The sequence below is a fragment of the Orycteropus afer genome, unplaced genomic scaffold (assembly GCF_000298275.1).
Source record: "Orycteropus afer afer isolate SDZICR_OR568_19922 unplaced genomic scaffold, OryAfe1.0 scaffold00128, whole genome shotgun sequence".
NCBI lineage: Eukaryota > Metazoa > Chordata > Mammalia > Tubulidentata > Orycteropodidae > Orycteropus > Orycteropus afer.
Genome location: NW_006921715.1, coordinates 8507316 through 8527683, shown reverse-complemented (window position 1 = coordinate 8527683; position 20368 = coordinate 8507316). Strand labels below are relative to the sequence as shown.

Genomic DNA, 20368 nt, shown 5'->3' with positions numbered 1-20368 from the left:
GATCGGGGTCGCAACCCCACCCTCCGGCCGCAGCCGCGCGGCGCACCCGGCTCCGGACCCTGGAGCTGGCGGGGGGCCAGGCGCACGCCGCGTCCGCATGGCGCGGGCTCTGCGCACTCACCGAAGTACACGGTCTTATCGCACTTGGGGCACTTGGAGGCCATGGTCCGCGCGCAGGTCGGCCCACGCCCGCCACTCGCGCCGGTCTCGGTAGCCACCGCCCCGCGTCCGGCCCCGCCCTACCGGGCTGCCGGCGCGCCCATTGGCTCCGTGGCCGGGGCGGAGCTTCGGGAGCCCGCTCTGGGGCTGCCGGCCGCCTGGGGGCGCCGCGGGGCGGGACGCACCTGCCCGGGTGGAGCCTAGCGCCCCCCGGCACTGCAGCCGAGGAGGCGTCTCCAGAGCCCGCCCAGGTGACGGCGCGCGCCCCGGCTGTTTCCATGGCAAAGTTGCCATGGCGCCGGGCTGCGGGCTGGGAACGGTGGGCCGGGGGACCCCTGGGAAGAGGCCCCTGAGGACGCAGACCGCCGCCCGGACGGGCAAGTCCGACTTCTCGCACCCAGGCCGGCCCGGGGGCAAGCGCGGGTTTCGGGAGGATCCCCACTGTACTCCGCCGTGCGCGCAGGGAGTCCTCCCCCTTTCCCTTTGTTGCTCGGTTCCCATAGCAACCGCCTTGCAGCGAGATCCGGGCGAGGCCGTGGCACCCGAGGCCAGTCTCGGTCTCTTACGGTGCTCGCCCCCGCCTTTTTTCCCCAACTTAACACTGTCTTTGGTGCTGAAGGGTTATGATGCAGGCAAGGATTGGGGATTGCGCCCGCCACCTCCAAAAAAACGACGGAGAGAAACTGCGGACGGAGTGGGGTGGGGCCTGGGTCTGAGGCTGGGTGGAGCGACCGAGCGGACCCGCCAGCGCCAAGCTCGCCCTGCACTAGCTAAAAGCGACGAGCACTCCCACCAAAGGAGTGGTAAGAGGCAGTGGAGCAGAAGAGGAGGGCCCCTGGCCCATGTGCTGCGCCGCCCTCGCCGGGATCCAGACTTCCCCACTACCCGAGACCTCAGGGGCAAACGCCCCTGCTCTGGATCCACTGATGACATGGAACCTAGGGCGTGGGGCCTCCTTCTGCCTGGGGAAGCTAGTCAGCCCTTAGGGCCCCAGTCTTACCTCAACCAGAGATTCCTCTCCAGGCCCACCCCAAGGGCCTTCTCCATGCCTAAACCGCTTTCTGCTGCACCCCCAAGCACCCAGGGAGCAGAGCAGCCCTCTCGAGGTACCACAGCCTGACTTTGGGGTTAAACCCTGCCCCTGCCCCTCTGCCTGGCGTGCCTGCCATTGGAGGGTGAGGACCCCTCCCAGCCCCTGGCACCTAGCATGAGTTTGGAGTGAGTGGGCGAGGAAGTCAACATCCCACAGCCCCTGTGCTGGGCCCTGGGGTGAACGGACCTGGAAGGAGCAGCTGTCGGCTCCCTGGTCTTGTTCCCCAGCCAGCCCTGAATTGGGAACCTGGCAGGAAGTTTCTTCCAAAGTGCACGCCTGCCCCACAGTCACCCCGTTTCCATGGCAACAACAGCCCAGGCACATGTACTCCGCCCCAAGCCCGACTGACCAGCCTGACCAGCCCCCCCACCCCCCCGACCTGAGCCAGGCTGGAGGTGGCAGGCAGGATGCCTCTGGCCAGTCCCCTTCCTAGGCAGGGTGGCCTGGTCCCTGGTATCTGTAGGGTGAAGTGGGCCTCCCTGAAACCCCTCATTCCCCACCCTTTCCTCAGGCAGGGTGTTGGTGTCTCAATAATCCATGGGCCCCTGCCCCCCACTTGGCACCGTTAACCTTGCCTTTTCACTCCCAGTGCCACCCTGGCTACCAATGTCTACAGGCCTGCTATGGAGGTGGCGAGGGCCCCAGCCCTACCTGGGAATGTGGGAAGCAACCCAGAAATGGTGTTGGCATGGGCCCTGGGGGAAGGGGAGGAGCAGATGGAGGGGGGAGATGCGTCCAGCCCTGCCACCCCCGCCCCACCCCCACCCCCACCCCCGTTTCCTTGCTGCAGTCCCTGGGCTAGGGCCAGCAGCTCCCTGAATCGATGGGGCTATTCTGGGCCTGGCAGGAAGGAACACAGCTCAATGCACAGCAGGGCAGTAGCCTTGACCTCCACCTCCCAGGCTGATGAGTGCTCCACGTTGAAGCAGTGACCACAGGGGGGTTCCAGCCCCAGGGGTGTAGGTGGGGCATGGTGAGGACAGAGGTAACAACGGTGGCAGTCACTCTGCTGGGTGGCCCAGAACTTCCTTATGTCCCTGTTGGGTTATCTGGGATTGCCTCCTCCTGCCACCCAGTCTCTACTCTGCTGTGGGGAACCAGCGTCTGGGCTGAGGGGGACAGTGGAGGGCCCAGGGCAGGTTAAGGGATCTGAGGTCAGTCCCACATGCCTGGCGTCACCACTAGGCTGCCCCTCAGCCCTGGAGGGGTAGAGCCCTGCTGTGGGGCTGGGCAGGAAAGGGGCCTGAAGACAGAACAAAGTGGGGCGTGGCCACGTTCCTGGGCTCAGCACCCTTGCACAGCCCATGACACCACCCCTCCTAGTCCCTGAGCCCTAGCTTGGCTGTTTCCACTCCCTGGGCTCAGACCTGCCCGATCGTGGGTACAGTAACCAAGGTGTCTGGTGGTGGGGGTGCAGCAGCAGGCAGGGACCCTGACTCCCCTGGCTTGGACAATGCTGCCAGTCAGGACCCGTGAGGGATACCCTGAAAGTCTTGGAAGGCCTGAGCTGGGAAACACCCTACACCCAGGATGGCAGACAGCAGGGCCTGGGAGCAGGCAAGGCAGCCTGGGGGTAGGGGGTAAGCCAGGGTCTCAGGGCCTGCCTGAAGACACTTCAATGCCAGGCCCAGACCAGAGGATGGAAAAGGGATGGGCTGGGGTCTTCAGAGGGTCCCTCCTCTCACTCAAGTTCTCCAAGGCTCCCGGCTGGGCTGGCATCTTCCTCAAGGTCATGCCTGGTGCCCCCCCCATCTGTAGCTCCGACACTGCAGATAACCTGGGGCAGTGGGGCACTCCTCGGGGGCGGGGGTACAGAACTACTGATTAGCCAAAAATGGCTAGGGAGTTGCTGCCAGCCAGGCCCTGGCAGGGCTCGGGTGGGCTGCGGTGGCTTCCCAACACCCAGGCCTGTCACTCCCTGGCAGTCTTTTGGAGGCCAGGACACCTCCTTATCTCCTCAGGGCCTACAAGTGGTTTCTATTTAAATCCCTCTGACATCACAGGTCCTCAGCAGGAAGTGGAGCCTGAGGAAGGAGGGGTGGAGCCCCTGTGCAGACCTGGGCCTGCTGCACACCTGTCCGGCAGGCTTGTGGGGGTGGGGAGCAGAAGGAACACTGAGGTAGGATTTCTGAGAACAAGGGACTGGCGGAAAGCTGCAAACCACTCCCAACACACAGAAACACCACACCTGCTGGCAGCAGGCTCCTTGGCTCCAAGCAGGATGCATCAGACAGCTGGGCCTCAGCAGGGGGCCCAGGCCCTGGGCTGCCAGGCTGCACTGACTGGCTGTGCTGACCCTCAGGGGTGGGCTGCCAGCTCTGCCCAGTGTGGGAGTGTCCCACTTTACCCACTCCCAGCAGGGTGGGTTCAAGGCAGCCATGGGAGCAACCTCCATTTTCCACAAAGGCTGCGGGGGCCTGGCTCACCTGGGCATCTCACCACCCAGAAATGCCAGGGGAGGAAGAAAGGTGGGCTGGCCAGACTGGGGGGGAGTGGCAGTGGGGCTGTGAGGTGAGGTGGTTGCTCCCACTTCAGCCCCAGACCCCCAGGGGCAGATCCATGAAAACTACCCTGCCTGCCTGCCACAGCTCCCTGGGTGACAGGCAACCGGGCAGGCCTGGCTCTGGCTCTCTTTCTGCCCTAAACCCCAGGGGTTTCTCCGAGTTTCCTGCAGCCTGCTGCTGTGGGCAGCTAGCTCTAGGCTCACAGTCCACTGCCCACTGATTGGACTGTGGGGGCTGCCAACAGCCCTGGCTGCCCCAGGACCAAAGAGTCAAAGGGGGCTACAATAGGGAGCTCCAGTGAGCATGGTGGCAGCCTCGGCCTGCAGAAAGCGGGGTCACGGTGCACAGGTCACAGCAGGATCGTGGGCATGACCACAGGGTGAGAGCACTAAGGCAGGGCTTCTCAGGGCCTGTGTGTTCACGGCAGGACCACCTGCCTGGGGCCCCCAACCTGTGACTCCAGCTAGCCCAGCAGAGCCCCAGCTCAGGGCGGCCCAGGGCTCTGGGGAAACATGGTCTCCATCACTCTGTAAGAGCAGCCACTAGTGCTGTTCAGGCCAGGAGGCTGGGCTGTGTCGGGGGCATCCGGCCCCAAGGCCCAGCACAAGGGACGTGCAGGGAAAGCCTGCAGTACTCAGAGGTACCGGGGGCCCCGAGACCAAGAAGGGGCTACAGAGGAAAGACATGGGTGGGGGCAGGACCAGTTTTCTCTTTTATGAGTTTTTTTCCTTTGTTTTGTTTAATATGAAAATTACTTGAAAAGACAAGGGCCGACCCGGCAGGCCGCGTGGCCGGTGTCGGCCACGCCGACCCTAACATTCCGGGTATGGGGGTTACAGAGCTCAAGTTCATCTACAAAAAAAGTAATAAAAATAAAATTTAAAATGGCACCTTCAACAGAACACAACGAAATCTTACAAGCCAGCCTCCCGCTGGGACGAGAGGCCCTGCAGTGCGCCCGGGGCCCAGGGGCAAGGCGCCATGTCTCCACTCCGGCCAAAAAGTAAACACAAAGCTAAGGGCTGTGGGCATTGTGGGAATAAGTTAACCGCACTTCTCCCTGTGTCCGTGAGAGGCACACCTGCTCCGGAGGGACTGCACGGGAGGGGCGCTACCAAAAACTGAAGAGGGGGAGGGCAAGGGGACGGGCAGGAGCAGTCTGGCTGAGGGACGCCGCCAGCCTGGAGCCACCCCTGGGGGTCTCTGGTGGGGCAGGGGCAGGCGCCTCCGTCCCACCGTGTGGCAGCCCTGGCAGTGGCCTAGCAGCCAGCCGCCCTAGTCCTCAATGACGATGGGCTCGTCGTTCACGGGTGGTGGCGGCGGCGGCCGGAGGGGTAGGGCCTGGCTCTGGCGCAGGGCGATAGGTTTGTAGGGCCGGCGGGCAGCGCGTTTTGTTTCGGATGACGAGAGCAGCTTTCGGACCTTTCTGCAGGTGTGGGGACACACGGGATGCAGAGCGTGAGACCACCAGCGGCTATGCACCCGCCCCCTGCCCCAGGGGAAGGCCTTAGCACCTGGTCTCCTCGGTGGCCATATAGAACACATCATCAGGGGCGTCAATCCAGTTCATTCGCCGCCGCTTGACGGGGGGCAGGGAGCCCCCCCGGATCAGGCGCACTTTGGTGGGGTATGACTTGCCATTAAGAAGCAGGTTCCGGCTTGGTCCCTGAGGCAGAGGGGAGGGGAGGGTGGCAAGTGGGTAGGGTGAGGTGGGGCTGGGGACTCAGTGATCTCTGGCTGCTTCAGGTACCCCCCAGTCTGCACCCAGGGACAGCTCCACGCTCATCACGTAGCATCCTGTGAGCGGAAGGCAGACACCACAGCCCCCAGGGCTGAAGCAGCTTCTCTCTCTTCACAGACCCCAGGCCCCAGCCAGGGCCCCATGGGCACCACCTCCCATGTCTCCTGGATGCTCCCATGTGGGGCCTGACAGAGTCACACCCACCTGGGGCAAGTGGCTTCTAAGTGGGCTGCGCAGGCCTCATGCCCAATGCCCGAGGATGCTGTGTGCTGTGTGTAGGTATGTGGGCAAGTGCACGTGTGTGCTAGTATGTGCCCATCTGAGGATGCTGTGTGGATGCTGTGTGCATGGGTGTGTGCACATCTGAGGATGCTGTGTGTACTGTGTGTGTAGGGATAAATGCATGTGTGTGCTACTGTGTGCACATGAGAATGCTGTGTGCATGCTGAGTGTGTGGGGATGTGCCCATCTCAGGATGCTGTGTGGACACCGTGCACGTGGGTGTGTGTATGTTTGAGGATGCTGTGTGCACTGCGTGTGTAGGGGTGAATGTACGTGTATACTAGTCTGCGCATGCAAGAATGCTGTGTGAACCGTGTGTCGGGGTAAATGCATGTGGGTGCTAGTGTGTGCACAAGAGAATGCTGTGTGGACGCTGTGCGCATGTCTGAGGATGCTGTGTGGGTGGGTGTACATGTGTGTGCTACTGTGTGCGTGAGGATGCTGTGTGCATGTGGCTCTGTGCACATTTCATGCTGTGCGCACTGCGTGTGTAAAGGTGTGTGCTACTGTGTGCATGCAAGAATGCTGGGTGGATGCTGTGCGTGTGGGTATGTGCACGTGTGTGCTAGTGTGCAGATCTGAGAATGCTATGTGTATACTGTGTGTGGGTGAGTGTATGTGTGCATGTGTGTATGAATGTAGGGGATGGGGCCCCTATTTACCATGTGCCTGGTCTGTCCATGGTTCGTCAAACCTGAGGGAAGAAAAAGGGGATAGAACCATGAGGTCCCAGGATAGCTAATGGCCAGCTGATGGCCATGCCCTGCACAGGAGGGGTCAGGGCTACAAGGCGGTATTGCAGCCTGGCAAAGAATACCCTGGGGCACCCTGCCAAGCCTACTCCATAAGCTCTCAGGGCTCTGAGCCCATGATGGACTAGGGGCAGCAACAATACATGTGCTCAGACTCCAAGGAGGAGGCAGGGCCCTGGCCAGCAGATAGCTGCAATCTCCCCACCTGGCGGGGTTGAGACGAACGAGCTATTTGCACAGTAACCAGGTGATGCCCAGCACTGCTGTCAATACAGCAACACATGGGGCCCGCCTGGCAGGCAGGTGGCCACACCAGTCTCCAGACGTGGCTCATACAGATCTCTGAGCTGCCTTGGGCCAGGCCAGCCTAGGAGAAAGCTCCTAGGAGGGCAGGTGGGGTGACCACCTGAGCTCTGGCCAAGACATGGGCTCTTCCACCCTGTGGAATCAGCAGGGGTCTGGAAGCCAGGGGGCCAGACCAGGCAGCCACCTTCCATCGCAGCCAGGGCTCCACAGGGCACAGCCTACCCCGGCTCAGGGCCCCTGCTGCAGCTCTGCTCTGCCCACGTGTGAAGGCATGCAGTAAGCACACGTGAGTGTGAGTCCGTGAATGCACGAGACAGACTACATGAGTGCATACGTACTCACGTGCACGCATGGATGAGCGTGTACACAAGTATGTGGGAACATGTACCTTTGCACATGAGCACACAAGTGTGTGTGTGTGTGTGTGTGTGTGTGTAGCCCACGTGAGGTGTGGACCTGGCTAGGAGGGCTGGCAGACTGTGTGGGGGAGTGTGTATGTGCTGGGTGGCCTCTGCCACCCTTTCCACCAACTGGCCACCTCGTCCCAAGTGCACTGCTCAGCTGAGGTCCGAGTCTCTTCAGGGAGCAGAAGCAGGAGTAGCAGACCCCCTTCTCGAGCCTAAACACCCTCTGCCAGACAGCAGGTAGGCCCAGGCTCTTTTGTCCCAGCTCCGTGAGCCCCACTCGTGGGTAGAGAGGAGGTCACAGTTTGTGGCCTGCAGCTGCTAGGCCATAAATTGGGGTGCCTGTCAGAGACCCAAGGCCCAGAGCCCATGGGGAACACTTACCTAGGTAAGTTCCTGGCCGTCCAACAGATGGTGGGGAAAGAGAGCACATATCTGAGTTAGACAAGGAGGAGAATGGTGCTTGGGCAGCAGGCCCTGACATAGCAGCTCCTCGCCCAGGCTGGACAGAGACTGCAGTGCCCCTGGCCTCTATCAGGCCCACCTGAGGTTCTCCTGGGCCTTGCAGGTCAATACAAGGGGTTTTTAAAAATTCAGTCCAACTGAACAGACTGTAACTAGTTTTTATTTCAGCAGCATTGACAACACAAGTCCAAAAGCCTAGAAATGCTTACTGACAAAGACTTGCTTCTCCGCACGAGACCTGAACTGGCCACTCTAGCGACACTGGGGCAGGAGGGAGTCCCCGCCCCACCCCGCCCCCACAGGCTGCTGTGGGGCCCACAGCCCTTGGTGCTCTTTACCTCAGGGCTGACAGGTCTCAGTGAGCAGCGAGTGGTAAGGGCCAGGGTGGTGGTGGCCCTGGTGTTCCTTCTGTAGCCCCACAGGGCCGTGCACCCTCCCCAGATGCAGCTAAGAGGGAACGCCTGAGGTATAGGACCAGGGCCTGGATGCTGCCACACCTGGGTCCCCACCCACGGATGGCAGGACATCCCAGGACAAGGCCAGAGTGGGGGGCGCTCAAGCCCCCCAACCCAAACCTCCCTCAGGGAATGTTCTGGTCTTGGGGGCCACTCCTGCTCCTAGTGCACACCCCGGGATGCCCAGGCCTGGCCCCCAAAGTCCTTGGCTCAGTGCACCACTAGTCAGACCTGAACCCCACCAAATACACAGCTACCCTTTTAGAGCCACAAACCCAATGCTGCTCTCACACGCCAAGTGCCAACAGCTCGACAGCTCTTTTGTCAGAAGACTAGGCATGAGCTTCCAATTCCCTCGAGGTGGGGAGCCCCAAGACCTGTCTCAAGACGGGCCATGCAGTTTAAGGAGAGCCAGGAGCAGCCACCAGGGTCTGTACGGGAGACCCCCACCCCACCCCCAGCCGCCCGTGCACAGTGCACACAAAACTGCAGGCACAGCACAGGGCCACACGAGCTGGGCGAGAAGCATGCGGCAGTCACAGTGCGAGCACAGACAGCGCGGGCACCAGGGCCACCGTGCGAGGCAGTCCAAGGCCGGGCGCTGGCCGGGCCCTCCCGCCTGGAGGCGGGCCAGGCAGGGGTGGGCCGAGGGCTGGCACGCAGCGTGGACTGCCTCGCACGCCCGCCCACCCGCCAAGCACGAGCAGCACAGCACAGACACGGCCAGGCCGCCTGGCAGCCGCCTGCCTTACCCCTACTGGGCATCAGGAGGCGCTTCTTCATGTTGCCTGGGAGCGCCCGGGGACAGAGGAGAGAAGACAGCGTCAGCGGGCGCTCAGGAGGGCTGGCCCCCGGCCGGCGCCCAGCACCTGCGGGCCACGCTCACCGTCTGTCCCATTGTGCTGTTCATAGCTCCGCTTGCCCAGGATGGTGGGGGAGCCGTTGTTGATGACAGGGGCCGCCTTGGCGGGGGTCAGGCTGCCGGGTGCGCCAGCCACGCTCCTCATGGGCTCAGGCTTCGGTGGGCGTGGGTGGGCCTCTGTGGGGACACAGGGTAGATGAGGAGGCTGCCCGGCAGGGCAGAGGGCTGAGCACACCCAAGTGGGAAGGCAGGGAGGCCAAGAGCTGCATGCAGACACTGACCCCGCGCACTGACCACGACACGCTCTGTGCCAAGACAGCCTGACGAGGGGTCCCCACCACCCTCACCCTGTGACCCCAGGCCACAAGGGGGCTGAACAGAGGCTCTCTTCCCTCAGCCCAGCTGCCCAGCTTGTGGGGCACTGAGGAAGGCCTGGAGAAGAACAGGGGAGGTATAGGGCACCAAGGGGGTTCCACAAATGGAGATGTGTGATGTGGGGAGGAAGGCATGACCTCTACAGGACCTGTCTCCCACCTGCACCTCCCCCTTGGGTCCTGAGAGTATCTGACTGGGGGGCGGAGATCAAGGCAACTGGGGCACACCCACTGCAGGGCCAGTCCCTTGGCCACCGGCCTGAGATGGCCAGGACCCGAATGCAAGCCCAGACACAGCACCCCCTGCCCGTGAGACACCCCACTTCCAGGCCACTGGAGGTAGGCATCAGAGGGATGGCCAGTGGCCAGGTGACAGGCGAAAGCTTAGGGCTTGTCCAGGGACACACCTGGAGGGCCAGCCCCACATGAGTCCCCTGGCTGCAGCTGGGCCCAAGAGGGAGGAGCTGGCTGCCAAGGCCCCAAGTTGCTCAGAGGCCCACTAGCCTTCACTGGAACCAGCCAGCGTCCACAGGATGCAGCAAGGCCAGGCAGGGCCGACCCCACCCAGCAGGTCGTGCCACAGCCACAGTGTCTGTGGGCAATGAACTCATGGCCCCGGAATGTCCCTCACAGAGACAAAGCCACCTCCACGCCAGAGGAGCTCACTCACGGGCCTGGGCTGGTCACTGAGCCCCCCTGGATGTCCACAGGGCCCTTGGAGCAGGCCGCCGCCTGTGCTGGGCTGGACCAAGGGTCAGCGAAGGGTCAGCGGGGTGCTCCCTGCCAGGCTGCTGGCCACGATCACTTCCTATGGCCAGCCCTCAGCAAAAGCCCACCTGCCCCAAGGACACTGTGATCCTGGTGTGCCCAGGGGCAGCAGCTATAAGGGAGCTGGAGAGGTGGGGGCGCAGTGGCAGCCAGAGACTGCCCCCCCATCACCTCACTGGGTCAGGGCCATAGGGCACCAGGCTTGGGGACAGCAGCGCTCAGTCCACTCTGCTCGGGCCTGGGGGCTGAGTGCTGGGGGCCCTCGGTGGCCACACCCTAAAGTTAGCTCCCTGGCCAGTGGCAGGTCAGGCAGCACTATTGAGAGGACCATCCCCTGGGGCATGGCTCGGGGCGGTGGGCTCACCGAGGTACTGGAGAACAGCTTCCAACGGCTTGCGCACAACCTGCTTCAACACGAGCGGGCTCTGGGAGGCCTCGGGCAGCCGGGCAGTGCCTGCAAGGGTTATGCTGTGAGGGGAGCCGCCCGGGTAGCACCCGGCGGGGGGCAGGTGGCGCGCGGGGAGGCACTCACACTCGGCCTTGATGGCGGCACTGTTGATGGGCATGTAGGGGTGCCGCGCGGCATGGCAGGGGCGTAGGATCTCACGGCAGAGCCTCCGGGCGATGCGTGTCAGCTTGGTTGTGTGCAGGTAGAAAGCCTGCCTCGTCTTCATGGCAAACTTGGGGCTCCCGCTGCTCCGGGCCGGGAGGCCGTGGGGACTCTGTGGAAGGGGCGCGGCGGCCCGACACAGCGCCATGACCGGGGGCCGGCGGGGCGCGGGGCAGGGGGCAGGATGGGGGTCAGCAGCCGCTTACCATGTTGCTGCGGTTGGGTCCCGGCCTCTCACCATCTAGGCGGGTTGGCATTTTCAAGCCACCATATTTCTTCCAATATGTCCAACAAGAGGCACAGAGACGACACTGCATGTTAGGGGGACCCCAAGAATACCACTGGTAAGACTGTGTGGCTACGGACAACAAAGTTGAAGATATACATGTTCTTAACAGAACCAGTGATGTCAGAGCATTACAGAGCTGTTCCCCACCCTGGCCCTCCCCCAGGGGCACTGGGAAGCCCTGGGACCCACCCACGGAGCCTCGCCCCCTCCCCCAGTTCCCGCCTACACGCACTAGCTAAGCCCTGTGTTACTCCCTGGCTCCCCCGACCTCTGACCTCTGCGTGACTCAGCCCCTCCCCTCAGCTCACTAGAGGCTCCCTTCCCAGGCCAGCCCAGTCTGGAATCCTCTGGGCTCAGGGTTAGGAAGGGGCCCAGGCTGGCGCTGCGGGAGCAGTCTGTGGGGCAGGCCCAGTGCCAGCCACAGCATCACTTACTGTAACAGCTCTCGCAGGCCCGGCCAGCACTGGGGCTCTGGCCTGGCGCCCCTGTGCCATTCACCACACCGGCCTTGACGCTGCTGACGCTGATCTGGTTCGGGTTCGGCTTGTTACTTAGAGGACAGGGAGAGAGCACGGCTATCACGAGCAGCCAGGGCGCAAAGGCCATGAACGCAGACCCTGCCCCAGCGTCCCTGCACCCTCCGGCCGGCCGGTCACCCAGACATGCTTCCCATGGACCTTCTTTCACCCCTCAGCTCAGGGGCTGAGCGCTAGAGCCAGCTGTCTCAGTGGGACAGTCCAGCCCCATGGCCAACACTGCCTCACTGACTCCTGAGACCACCCTGTGTCTAGCATTGGGCCAGAGCTAGGTGCCATGAAGCTCCTAGAACCCCAAAGGGGCCACACGTCGCCTCCACCAGCCACCCACTGCAGGGATGCAGCCTCTGGGACTCCCCAGCCCAACCCACTTGCCCTGGTTAGAACCACATCCTTGGTGCTCACGTCCCAGAGCTGAAGCCGGGCAGTATGGGAGCCCCAGCTCCCTGTGGCCTCTGCAAGGGCTTCCTGCCTGACAGAACCCACCCACAGGAGCCTGCCTGAGCCTGGAGTCTTATCTGTGGTCATCCCACCAGTCCTCAGGGGTCTCAAGGGTGGCACTTACTAGTTGGGGATATAAACTTGCTTTAACTTGCTCTCAGCTTCAGCTGCTTTCAAGCGTTTCTGGAAACACACAAACGAAGGGTCAGAAGTCAGTCAGGCATACTGGGTACCCTTCCCTACCAAGGGTGGCAAGCTGGGCTGGAGGGCCAGGCCAGTCACAGAGATCTGTAGCTCCAGATCTTCTGTTCCAGAAGGTGCACAGCCTAGTCCCAGGGAACCTGAGACATGGCTGGGGCCACCCAGAGTGCTGTTTTTCCTCAGCTCAACCTTGTCCACTCAGGGTCCCTGGCCTAGCACCTACAAACAGCTCGGGAGGGAGGGCCCAGACCCAGGAAGACAAAGGCTAGCTGTTCAGAGGGCACCCAGGGAGCCTCCTGGACCAGGGTCTGCCCACCAGCCACACGGCTGTGCGGCGCGGGCACCGGGGCCGGCTCAGGCCGCTCCTCACCTGCTGGACGTATCTGTCAGTCGTCTTCCACATGTAGTAGTACTCAATGATGCTGGTCAGGGACTTCCAGGGCAGCTAGGTGGGAGAGAGCGTGTCACAGTGAGCAGGGTGGGCAGTGGGCCACCCCACACAGGAGATGGGGCTGGGGGGGCATGTGAAATGTGAGGGAGACTAACCAGTGGAAGAGTGGTGAGAGGGGCAAGGGGGGTGGGGGCCAGAAGGCATATGTTCATGGCTTTGTCCTGGCCCACTTTCCCTCCCCCGGTAAGTGAGATGCCGAAACATGGGCCGTTTGCCAGCAATGACCAGAGGAAGACAAGGTGGGCAACAAAACTGATTCCGAGTGCCAGGCACCAAGAACAAGGCCACAGAGGCCCAACCGAGGGACACCAACGCAGCACCAGGGCCTTGCGCTTTATCTTCGTAAAGCCATTTAATGAAACTCTGTTCATCTCGTTTTCAGCGTCAGTTTCTTAAAAGCCCTCTTTCCTGGGGCAGGAAATCACTTTATGGCTCCCTGTACTTTCTCTTCCTTCTGTTAATTTCCTTGCCCAGGTTAACATAGTTTTTTCCTCCTGTGGACAGCTGTATTGAAAGCTATGAATTTTCCTCTAAGCATTTCTTTGGTTATACCCCAAGGATTTTAGGTGTGAAGAGTTCTCTAGTATTCCAGTATCATACTCCTGAGTTCCATCTTAAACCCCCTTTTAGGATGTCATTTTTAAAAATTTCTAAGAGACTGAGTTTTTATCCTTAGAAAAGTCTAGCCCCATGGTTAGAGAACCTAGATGCATAATTTCTTCTTCAGGATTTATAAGCATGTTCATTATAACTGTGGTGTAGTAAATTACCTGCTATGGCTTTTCTAGCCTAAGTCTTTGTAAATTCTGTGGTGGAATTTGCTGTGAGCAACTGAGGAGCTCCTGATTATAAAAGCTATCCATCTGGGGTATTTCTGTTGGGTGTGGCACAAAGCAATGTTCTGGGAAGTTCTCTCTCAGGTGCTTAGAATTCTGACGTTATATTGGTTAGTTTGGCCACTCTGCAGGCTCAAAAGGAGGCCTCCAAGAGGGAGAAGAAGTCTCTCTCTGACTGCTGACTGAGAAGGACATGCTGCTGAGAGAAACACACTCCTGAGGGACACGCACTGCTGGGAGAGAGACTGTGAGAGTGTTGGCTGAGAGATGGCGGGCTGAGAAAGACTGAGCATTGTTCCTGAACTTGAATTGTAGCCTGCTGCTTCCCTAATAAACCCCATCATCTTTGAGTTCTGTGTGGCCAATGCAGCAAATTATCAAACCCAACAGAGAGGCAGTGGGTGCTGTGGGAGGAATGGTTGGTGTCAGGGTTGGTGAAAGGGCTGGAGGGAGGTAGCATGTCTGGCATAATGGGCCTTGGGCTACTGATGGTGATTCTGTCTTCCTCTTGTGCGGTTAGAGGAGGTCAGAAGATGTGGCCTCCCTGCCCCTTTAGCAATAGCCCATTTTCTATAAACACACGGGACAAAGCACATGCTGTAGCATGGACGTATGTAATAACCCTGCCTTGTTAAGGGTGGAATTCAGATTACTGACTTCTACTTTTAGTGTACTTGATCAGCTGGAAAGGAAAATAAGGGAAGATGCTGCTCTCTCAGACGGAGTTCTTTCAATAGCGCTTGTTTCTGCCAGGGTTTGCCATAGGCCTTGTTGCTATACTGTTTGGAACATGCAGGTTCAGCACTGGAGAACTACTTCTGCTGTGACCTTGCACAGGGCTTTCCACCTAATGTTCTTCTCAGGCTAATCGCAGCCCCACTGGCTGAGTCCAACTGACGCATTCTAGTTTTAGCTCATGTTGTCTGGCTCTTTTTATTTTTTTTGTCTGAAAAAGGTCTCTCTCATTTTGTTTGGTATCTTCAGCCAAAGTTATATACATATATGGCTTGCAGAGGGCTCCAGCTCCTTGGGCTGGACAGGAGAGCAGCCACCCATCCTCCCACCCACAACACTCTCTTACATTGGTACTTGGCTGAGATTCACTGCTCTTCCTAAGAGCAGATACTACCCTAGTGTTCCAGGTTTCACCCCAGAGGGCTTTGGTTGGTCACTTGATGGCCCTTGGGAGATTGACTGCCAAGCTTGGCTTAGGCCACCTTTGTCCAATGTCACTGTTGCTTCTCCTTCCAGGCTGGCCCTTCAGTCTGTGGGGCTCCCTGGCCCTTTCACCGTAGTTTATTCCTTTTGCTTTCCGGACACTTCCCAAGTCTCTGCTGCACCAGTCTGTGTCTGTCCTGCCAGCTTTGCCACTTACTGTGGCAGTGGCACCCTTGGTCAGGTGATGGCAATTCCGTGTCCCTGCTTACAGGTTCCTGCTTTGTCCTGAGACAGCTTCCACCTCTTGGGAAGTCATGACCTGCTCTGGTCTCTCTTCCCAGCCTGCTGGGACAGAACCACGCTTCCTTTCAAAGATTCTCCATGCATTTTGTGGGTTTAAGGGGAGAAGACTCTGGAAGGCATAACTCACTCTGCTTGCATTGGAAGCTGTCGTGGGGGGAGGGGTGGACAACTCACTACACAGAAGACCCCAGACTCGCTGGCAACTCTCAAGGACACAAATAGCTTTCATGAAAAACAACAAACCAAAAACTCAGAACAAAAACTTAAGAACCAAAGACAAGGATGGGGTTGGTAAGTGTCAGCAAAAAGCACCCCACCCCCACCGTGACCACTGTTAGCCACAGCAGCGACCTAACCCCAGGCTCCAGCCAGGCGCCTCTTCTCTGTCCCTGTCACCAGACAAGGTAAGTCAGGACACACATGGCCTCAGAGGGCCCAGCCTTGTCCTCAAGGAGCTGCTCCAAAGAAGGGCAAGGGCTGGGGAAGGGGCCATAAGGTCACATGAGACGTGCAGGCAGCAGTTGCCCCCTCCACCAGTGCCAGCAGCAGCTGCACAGACAAGTGTGACTTCACACGGCGGGGGGGCCCAGCAACGAGGCCCAGCCGAGGCCCTCCCAGGGGCTGCAGGGGCAAAACTAGTCCCACACCCTGTGATGGGAACGCAGTCCCCTGGCTCCCCCTGCCCACACACCTGTCCCACCCCTCGGCACTTACAAAGTCCTGCTGGATGTCAGTGAAGTCCTTGCCATACTTCTCCAGGGCCTCTTCAAAGAGATTGGCCTCGGAGGCCGACCACTCCTCCATCTCGTCTCGGCACAGCACCGGCCCACCCTGGGGCACCAGGGCCGAGATGGCCTTGGAGATGTCATAGATGTTCTTGTGGAGCGTGTCCATGGCGTGGAACTGCATGAGATGGTGAGGGGGTTGGCCTGGCACCAGGCCTGCCCACCACCTCTGCAGAGCCTCTTTGAGCCACCCCTACCCACCGTACCCTAGACCTTAGGACACCCTTCCTCTGTGTTTTCCCAGCATGCACTGCCAGTGCTTGGTGGCAGGAGACCCTGAGGGCAGAGGCCCAGTTGGGTGGCTACCTCCACCCCCCACCCCAATCCTATGCATCCAGGTACCATCCCAACCACCTGGGAAGAGCAAAGGCAGTTTTCAGGTGGAAGTGGGTGGGTTTCAGGTGTATGTGAGAAGAGGGAAGGTCCCCAAGGCCACAGACTTGTTCCAGGGGCTGACGGGTAGTGGCAGAGCCCTTCAGAGGGGATCAAGGAGGCCGCTGAAAGGCCTGTGCTTCCCTGTAAGGACCCTGGGGACTGAGGCAGAGCTCAGGCACAGGAGTTAGACATGCCCGTCTCTAGGCCATGCCTAGATGGTGGCTCTCCTAAGGTTGTGGGCACCTGTCTGTTCCTCTAGAGGCTGCAGAGTGGCCCAAGCCACCCCACATCCCTCCTGGCAAGGTAGGGACCCCAAGGAAAATGTGCCCTGGGCAGGGAAGCCCTGTACAAACAGCTCTGGAAGGTGCACCTGTTCTGAGAGAGGTGTACGACAACAGTACAGCCTGTGGCCCACCATACGCCAAGCCACCTCGGCACCCAATGCGTGGGGCTCACCAGGGTGATGTCTCGGGAAGCAGCAGCAGCACTCATGTGCAGGCTGGGCTGGCGGACGGAGCTGCTGCAGTCCAGTGCACGTGCAAAGGTGCCCACGGAGCTGGGGGACAGGAGATGTGGGGTCACGGCGCCTCGCGGCTGCCTTGGGGCTGAGGCCAGGGACTTTACCTTCCCACACTTGGTCTATACTGTCCCTAACCTTGGCCATACCTCTCTTGTCAGAGAGGACTTGGGTCTCTTCCATCACAGGGAAAATTCAGGGGCCACCTTCTGTCTTGCCCTGTATCTGTCACCCAGATAGGGCCACAGTGGCAGTGCCCCACGCTTCCACACCTCCTCTGTCCCAGTGCACACCTGGGTGTCTCCACTGGTGGGAGCTGTTACTCTGGTGGCCAGGTCTCCAGGACGCTGGGCTCCACTCCTATCTTCCCTCCCTTCCTGGGCAGCCTCCCTCCCAGTCCCCCGAGCCCCAGCCCTGCAAGCCCCAATCCCCAAAACAAGTGTCGTCAATGGGAATCACTGGTAGCCCCAGAGGCAGGGCCTGCAGTTGGGAGAGGAAGACCCCGAGCAGTCGGGCCCGAGGGTCCCCACCCTTTGCTCGTGTCTCTCTCCGGGACAGGCACTGTAGACCCAGGCCCTGTACCCGCCTGCGCTCACCGGGCCACCACCAGGAACTGGTCAATCTGCTTGTCAATGAGGGGGTTGTGTGCCTCCCAGACCTTGGTCTCCAGCTTGGACTGGTCACGTCCGTCCTCCTCACCTGAAGGAAGAAAGACCACAGCTGTGTGACAGGCAGATCCTGTGCCTCCTCGGACCGTCCATTCCCCTGGCTCATGCCCTCCAGGCCCTGGAACATGGAGCAAAAGGGGAGCACGAGGGGGTGCTGGGGGCAAGGGGCTGAGAGAGGTGGGGGGGCTGAGCACAAAGGGTGCTGGGGATGAGGGGCTGAGAGAGATGGGGTGCTGAGCACGAGGGGGTGCTGAGCACAAGGGGGTGCTGAGAGAGATAGGGTGCTGAGCACGAGGGGGTACTGGGGATGAGGGGGGCTGAGAGAGATGGGGTGCTGAGCACGAAGGGGTGCTGGGGGCAAGGGGCTGAGAGAGATGGGCTGAGCACGAGGGGGTGCTGAGCACAAGGGGGTGCTGAGAGAGATAGGGTGCTGAGCACGAGGGGGTACTGGGGATGAGGGGGGCTGAGAGATGGGCTGAGCACGAGGGGGTGCTGGGGATGAGGGGGGCTGAGAGAGATGGGGGGCTGAACATGGCAGGGTGCTGGGGGCAAGGGGGGCTGAGAGAGACAGGCTGAGCACAAAGGGCCTGAGAGATGGGGTGCTGAGCACAAGGGGGTGCTGGGGGCAAGAGGCGCTGAGAGAGACGGGGGGCTGAGCATGACGGGGTGCGGAGGGTGAGGTGGGAGGGGAATTCTGTGGGGGGCTGAGAACAAGGAGGGTCTGAGGGTCCTGCACTCTCTGGCCTCACCAGCATTTGCCCCAGGCTGAGTCTCTCTGGCCAGCCTCCTTCCCTCAGCCGGCACCTAGGCCCAGCTCTGCAGTCAGCCCTCAGTGATCAGCCCTTAAAGGTGGGAGGGGAACACCATAGCTGCTAACCCCCTCAGCCCCGTGCATCGAACTGACTGACTGGGGTGGAGGACATGCCGCACTCCTGGGAAGCTGGAGGCCAAGACTATCAGACAAAATGACAACAATCCCAAGACCAGCAGGCAACACGGTGGGCCACTGGTTCAAGTCCAGGAACCGGAGATGATGAGTCAAGTGCAGGATCCAGATCCGGCAGAAAGCTAGTGTCCCCAGGACGTCAGTCCACGCAAGTATCGGCAGCAGGCCACACCCCAAGGGAACACCCTCTCAGCTGATTGGCTGCTCACAGTGCCTCTCCTCATGGAGGTGACCACACCCTAACCACTTAAACCACTGAGGAACATGGTCCAGCCATGCTGACACACAGCCTTGACCATCACAGGAATGTTACTACTTCAACAGCTTAAAATGAGCCCTTCCAGAGGCAGAAAGGGGGACCTCTCTGCCCTGAAGAGAGAAGAGCCTGGCAGGACATGTCTTTGGACCTGAGATCCCTGTGCCGAGATGACCACAGAGGGACGGCAGCAGCAGAGGCAGAAGCAGCAGAACCAAGAGACTGATGTGAGACAGAGCAGAGGGCTTCCTAGTACATGGAGCAAGGAAGCAGAGTGCCTTGGGCAGGAGGCTTGCTGGCAGTGTGGTGCCTCTTTGGGTACCTACAGGCAAAGCTGAAAGAGCTCAGTGTCACTGGCTAAGCAGGGGAGGATCCCAAACTAGAGAGGTGTGCCTGGGCACAGCTGAGAAGCAACTTCCCTGAGCAGAGAAGCATATCCTGAGCGTTCCTGAACGTGAATTTTAACCTGTTACTTTCCGAACCCCATACTCCTAAGTATGGTCTGTGAGTTGTATGTGGCCACTGCAATGAATTACTGAACCCAGCAGAGAAGCTGAGAGTGCCGTGGGAGGGATGGCTGGTGCCAGAATTAACAAAAAGCCTGGAGGGTGGTAGCATGTCTGACCTCCACCCTCCAGGAATCAGTCTGGGCTGTTGGTGTTGTTCTGGGTCCCCTTTCCCCTTGCAAAGTCAGAGGAGGTCAGAGGATACTGCCATCACACCCTTTCTGCAGGCACAAGTATGGATCTCTTCCAGGTAGTTGGAGAGGTAGCTGTTTCCCAAATTTCTCAGCAGGAATGAGTGAGTGCCTCTAGTGTTGCAGTCGTTTGCTGAAACATCTCAATGGGTATCTGGTCAATGTCTGGAGCCCTGTTTTTAGCCAGTTCCTGCAGCACAGCCTGAAGGAGCCTCTTCCTTCAGTACCACTGGTTCTTGATCATATGCCACCTCATGAAATGGATGAATGTCAACCAATTCCTTTTTGTACAGTGACTCTGTATATTCCTTCCATCTTCTTCTGATGCTTCCTGCGTCATTCAATATTTTGCCTGTTGTTGTTGTTATGTGCCATCAAGTCAGACCCAACTCATAGTGACCCCTCCTTGGGTTGCTGAGGCAGTATCACTACGGAAGTAGATTGCCCAACCTTCCTTCCGAGGAGTAGCTAGTGGGTTTGAACCGCCAGCCTTCTGATTAGCAGTCAAGTGCCTTAGGCATTATGCCAATTCAAGGCTTGAACCACCAAGCCTTCTGTTGAGCAAATGCCTTAGACACTACGCCACCAGATCCTTCAGTATTGCAACTCAAGGCTTGAATTGTTTCTTCAGTTCTTTCAGCCTGAGAAATACCAAGCGTGTTCTTCCTTTCTGATTTTCCAACTCCAGGTCTTTGCACATGTCAGTACACTACTTCACTCTCCTCTTGAGCTGCCCTTTGAAATCTTCTGTTTAGCTCTTTTATCTTGTCATTTCTTCCACTTGCTTAAGCTACTCTCCGTTCAAGAACAAGTTTCAGAGTCTCTTCTGATGTCCATTTTGGTCTTTTCTTCCTTTCCAGGGGTTGACAGTGCAACAAACCATTAATTGCTCATATGCAAGCTAAAGCTAAAGGAAATAAGAACAAGTCCATAGCAGCCAAAACACAACCTTAACTACATTCCACCTTAGTTTAGAGACCACCGGAAGAACTGGACACCAATGACCAAAGACCAGATGAGTTGTGGGATGACATCATCCATGAAGAAAGCAAGAAAGCAAAAGGTCATGAAAAAGACAGGAAAGGAAGAAAAGACCAAAATGGACGTCAGAAATACATGTGTATGTGTATATCT

At 59.4% G+C, this 20368-nt stretch overlaps 2 protein-coding genes across 2 annotated transcripts in view; both read right to left on the bottom strand.

Moving 5' to 3' along the window:
* The window catches only part of LOC103200166 (cysteine-rich protein 2), a 4827-nt gene extending 4663 nt beyond the window's left edge, over positions 1 to 164 (bottom strand). Inside the window, exon 1 of the mRNA XM_007944597.2 lies at positions 122 to 164. Within this exon, the coding sequence (XP_007942788.1) occupies positions 122 to 164 (43 nt within the window). The remainder of the gene's footprint in view (positions 1 to 121) is intronic.
* Positions 165 to 5031: 4867 nt separating this feature from the next.
* MTA1 (metastasis associated 1) overlaps positions 5032 to 20368 on the bottom strand; it is a 52880-nt gene continuing 37543 nt past the window's right edge. Inside the window, exons 9-22 of the mRNA XM_042781499.1 lie at positions 17264 to 17366; positions 16607 to 16706; positions 15705 to 15893; positions 12613 to 12687; positions 12166 to 12224; positions 11499 to 11614; positions 10982 to 11133; positions 10698 to 10887; positions 10530 to 10619; positions 9048 to 9200; positions 8914 to 8949; positions 6442 to 6473; positions 5271 to 5422; positions 5032 to 5182 (exon numbers count right to left, since the gene is read on the bottom strand). Coding sequence (XP_042637433.1) covers positions 5032 to 5182; positions 5271 to 5422; positions 6442 to 6473; positions 8914 to 8949; positions 9048 to 9200; positions 10530 to 10619; positions 10698 to 10887; positions 10982 to 11133; positions 11499 to 11614; positions 12166 to 12224; positions 12613 to 12687; positions 15705 to 15893; positions 16607 to 16706; positions 17264 to 17366 — 1598 coding nt within the window. The remainder of the gene's footprint in view (positions 5183 to 5270; positions 5423 to 6441; positions 6474 to 8913; positions 8950 to 9047; positions 9201 to 10529; positions 10620 to 10697; positions 10888 to 10981; positions 11134 to 11498; positions 11615 to 12165; positions 12225 to 12612; positions 12688 to 15704; positions 15894 to 16606; positions 16707 to 17263; positions 17367 to 20368) is intronic.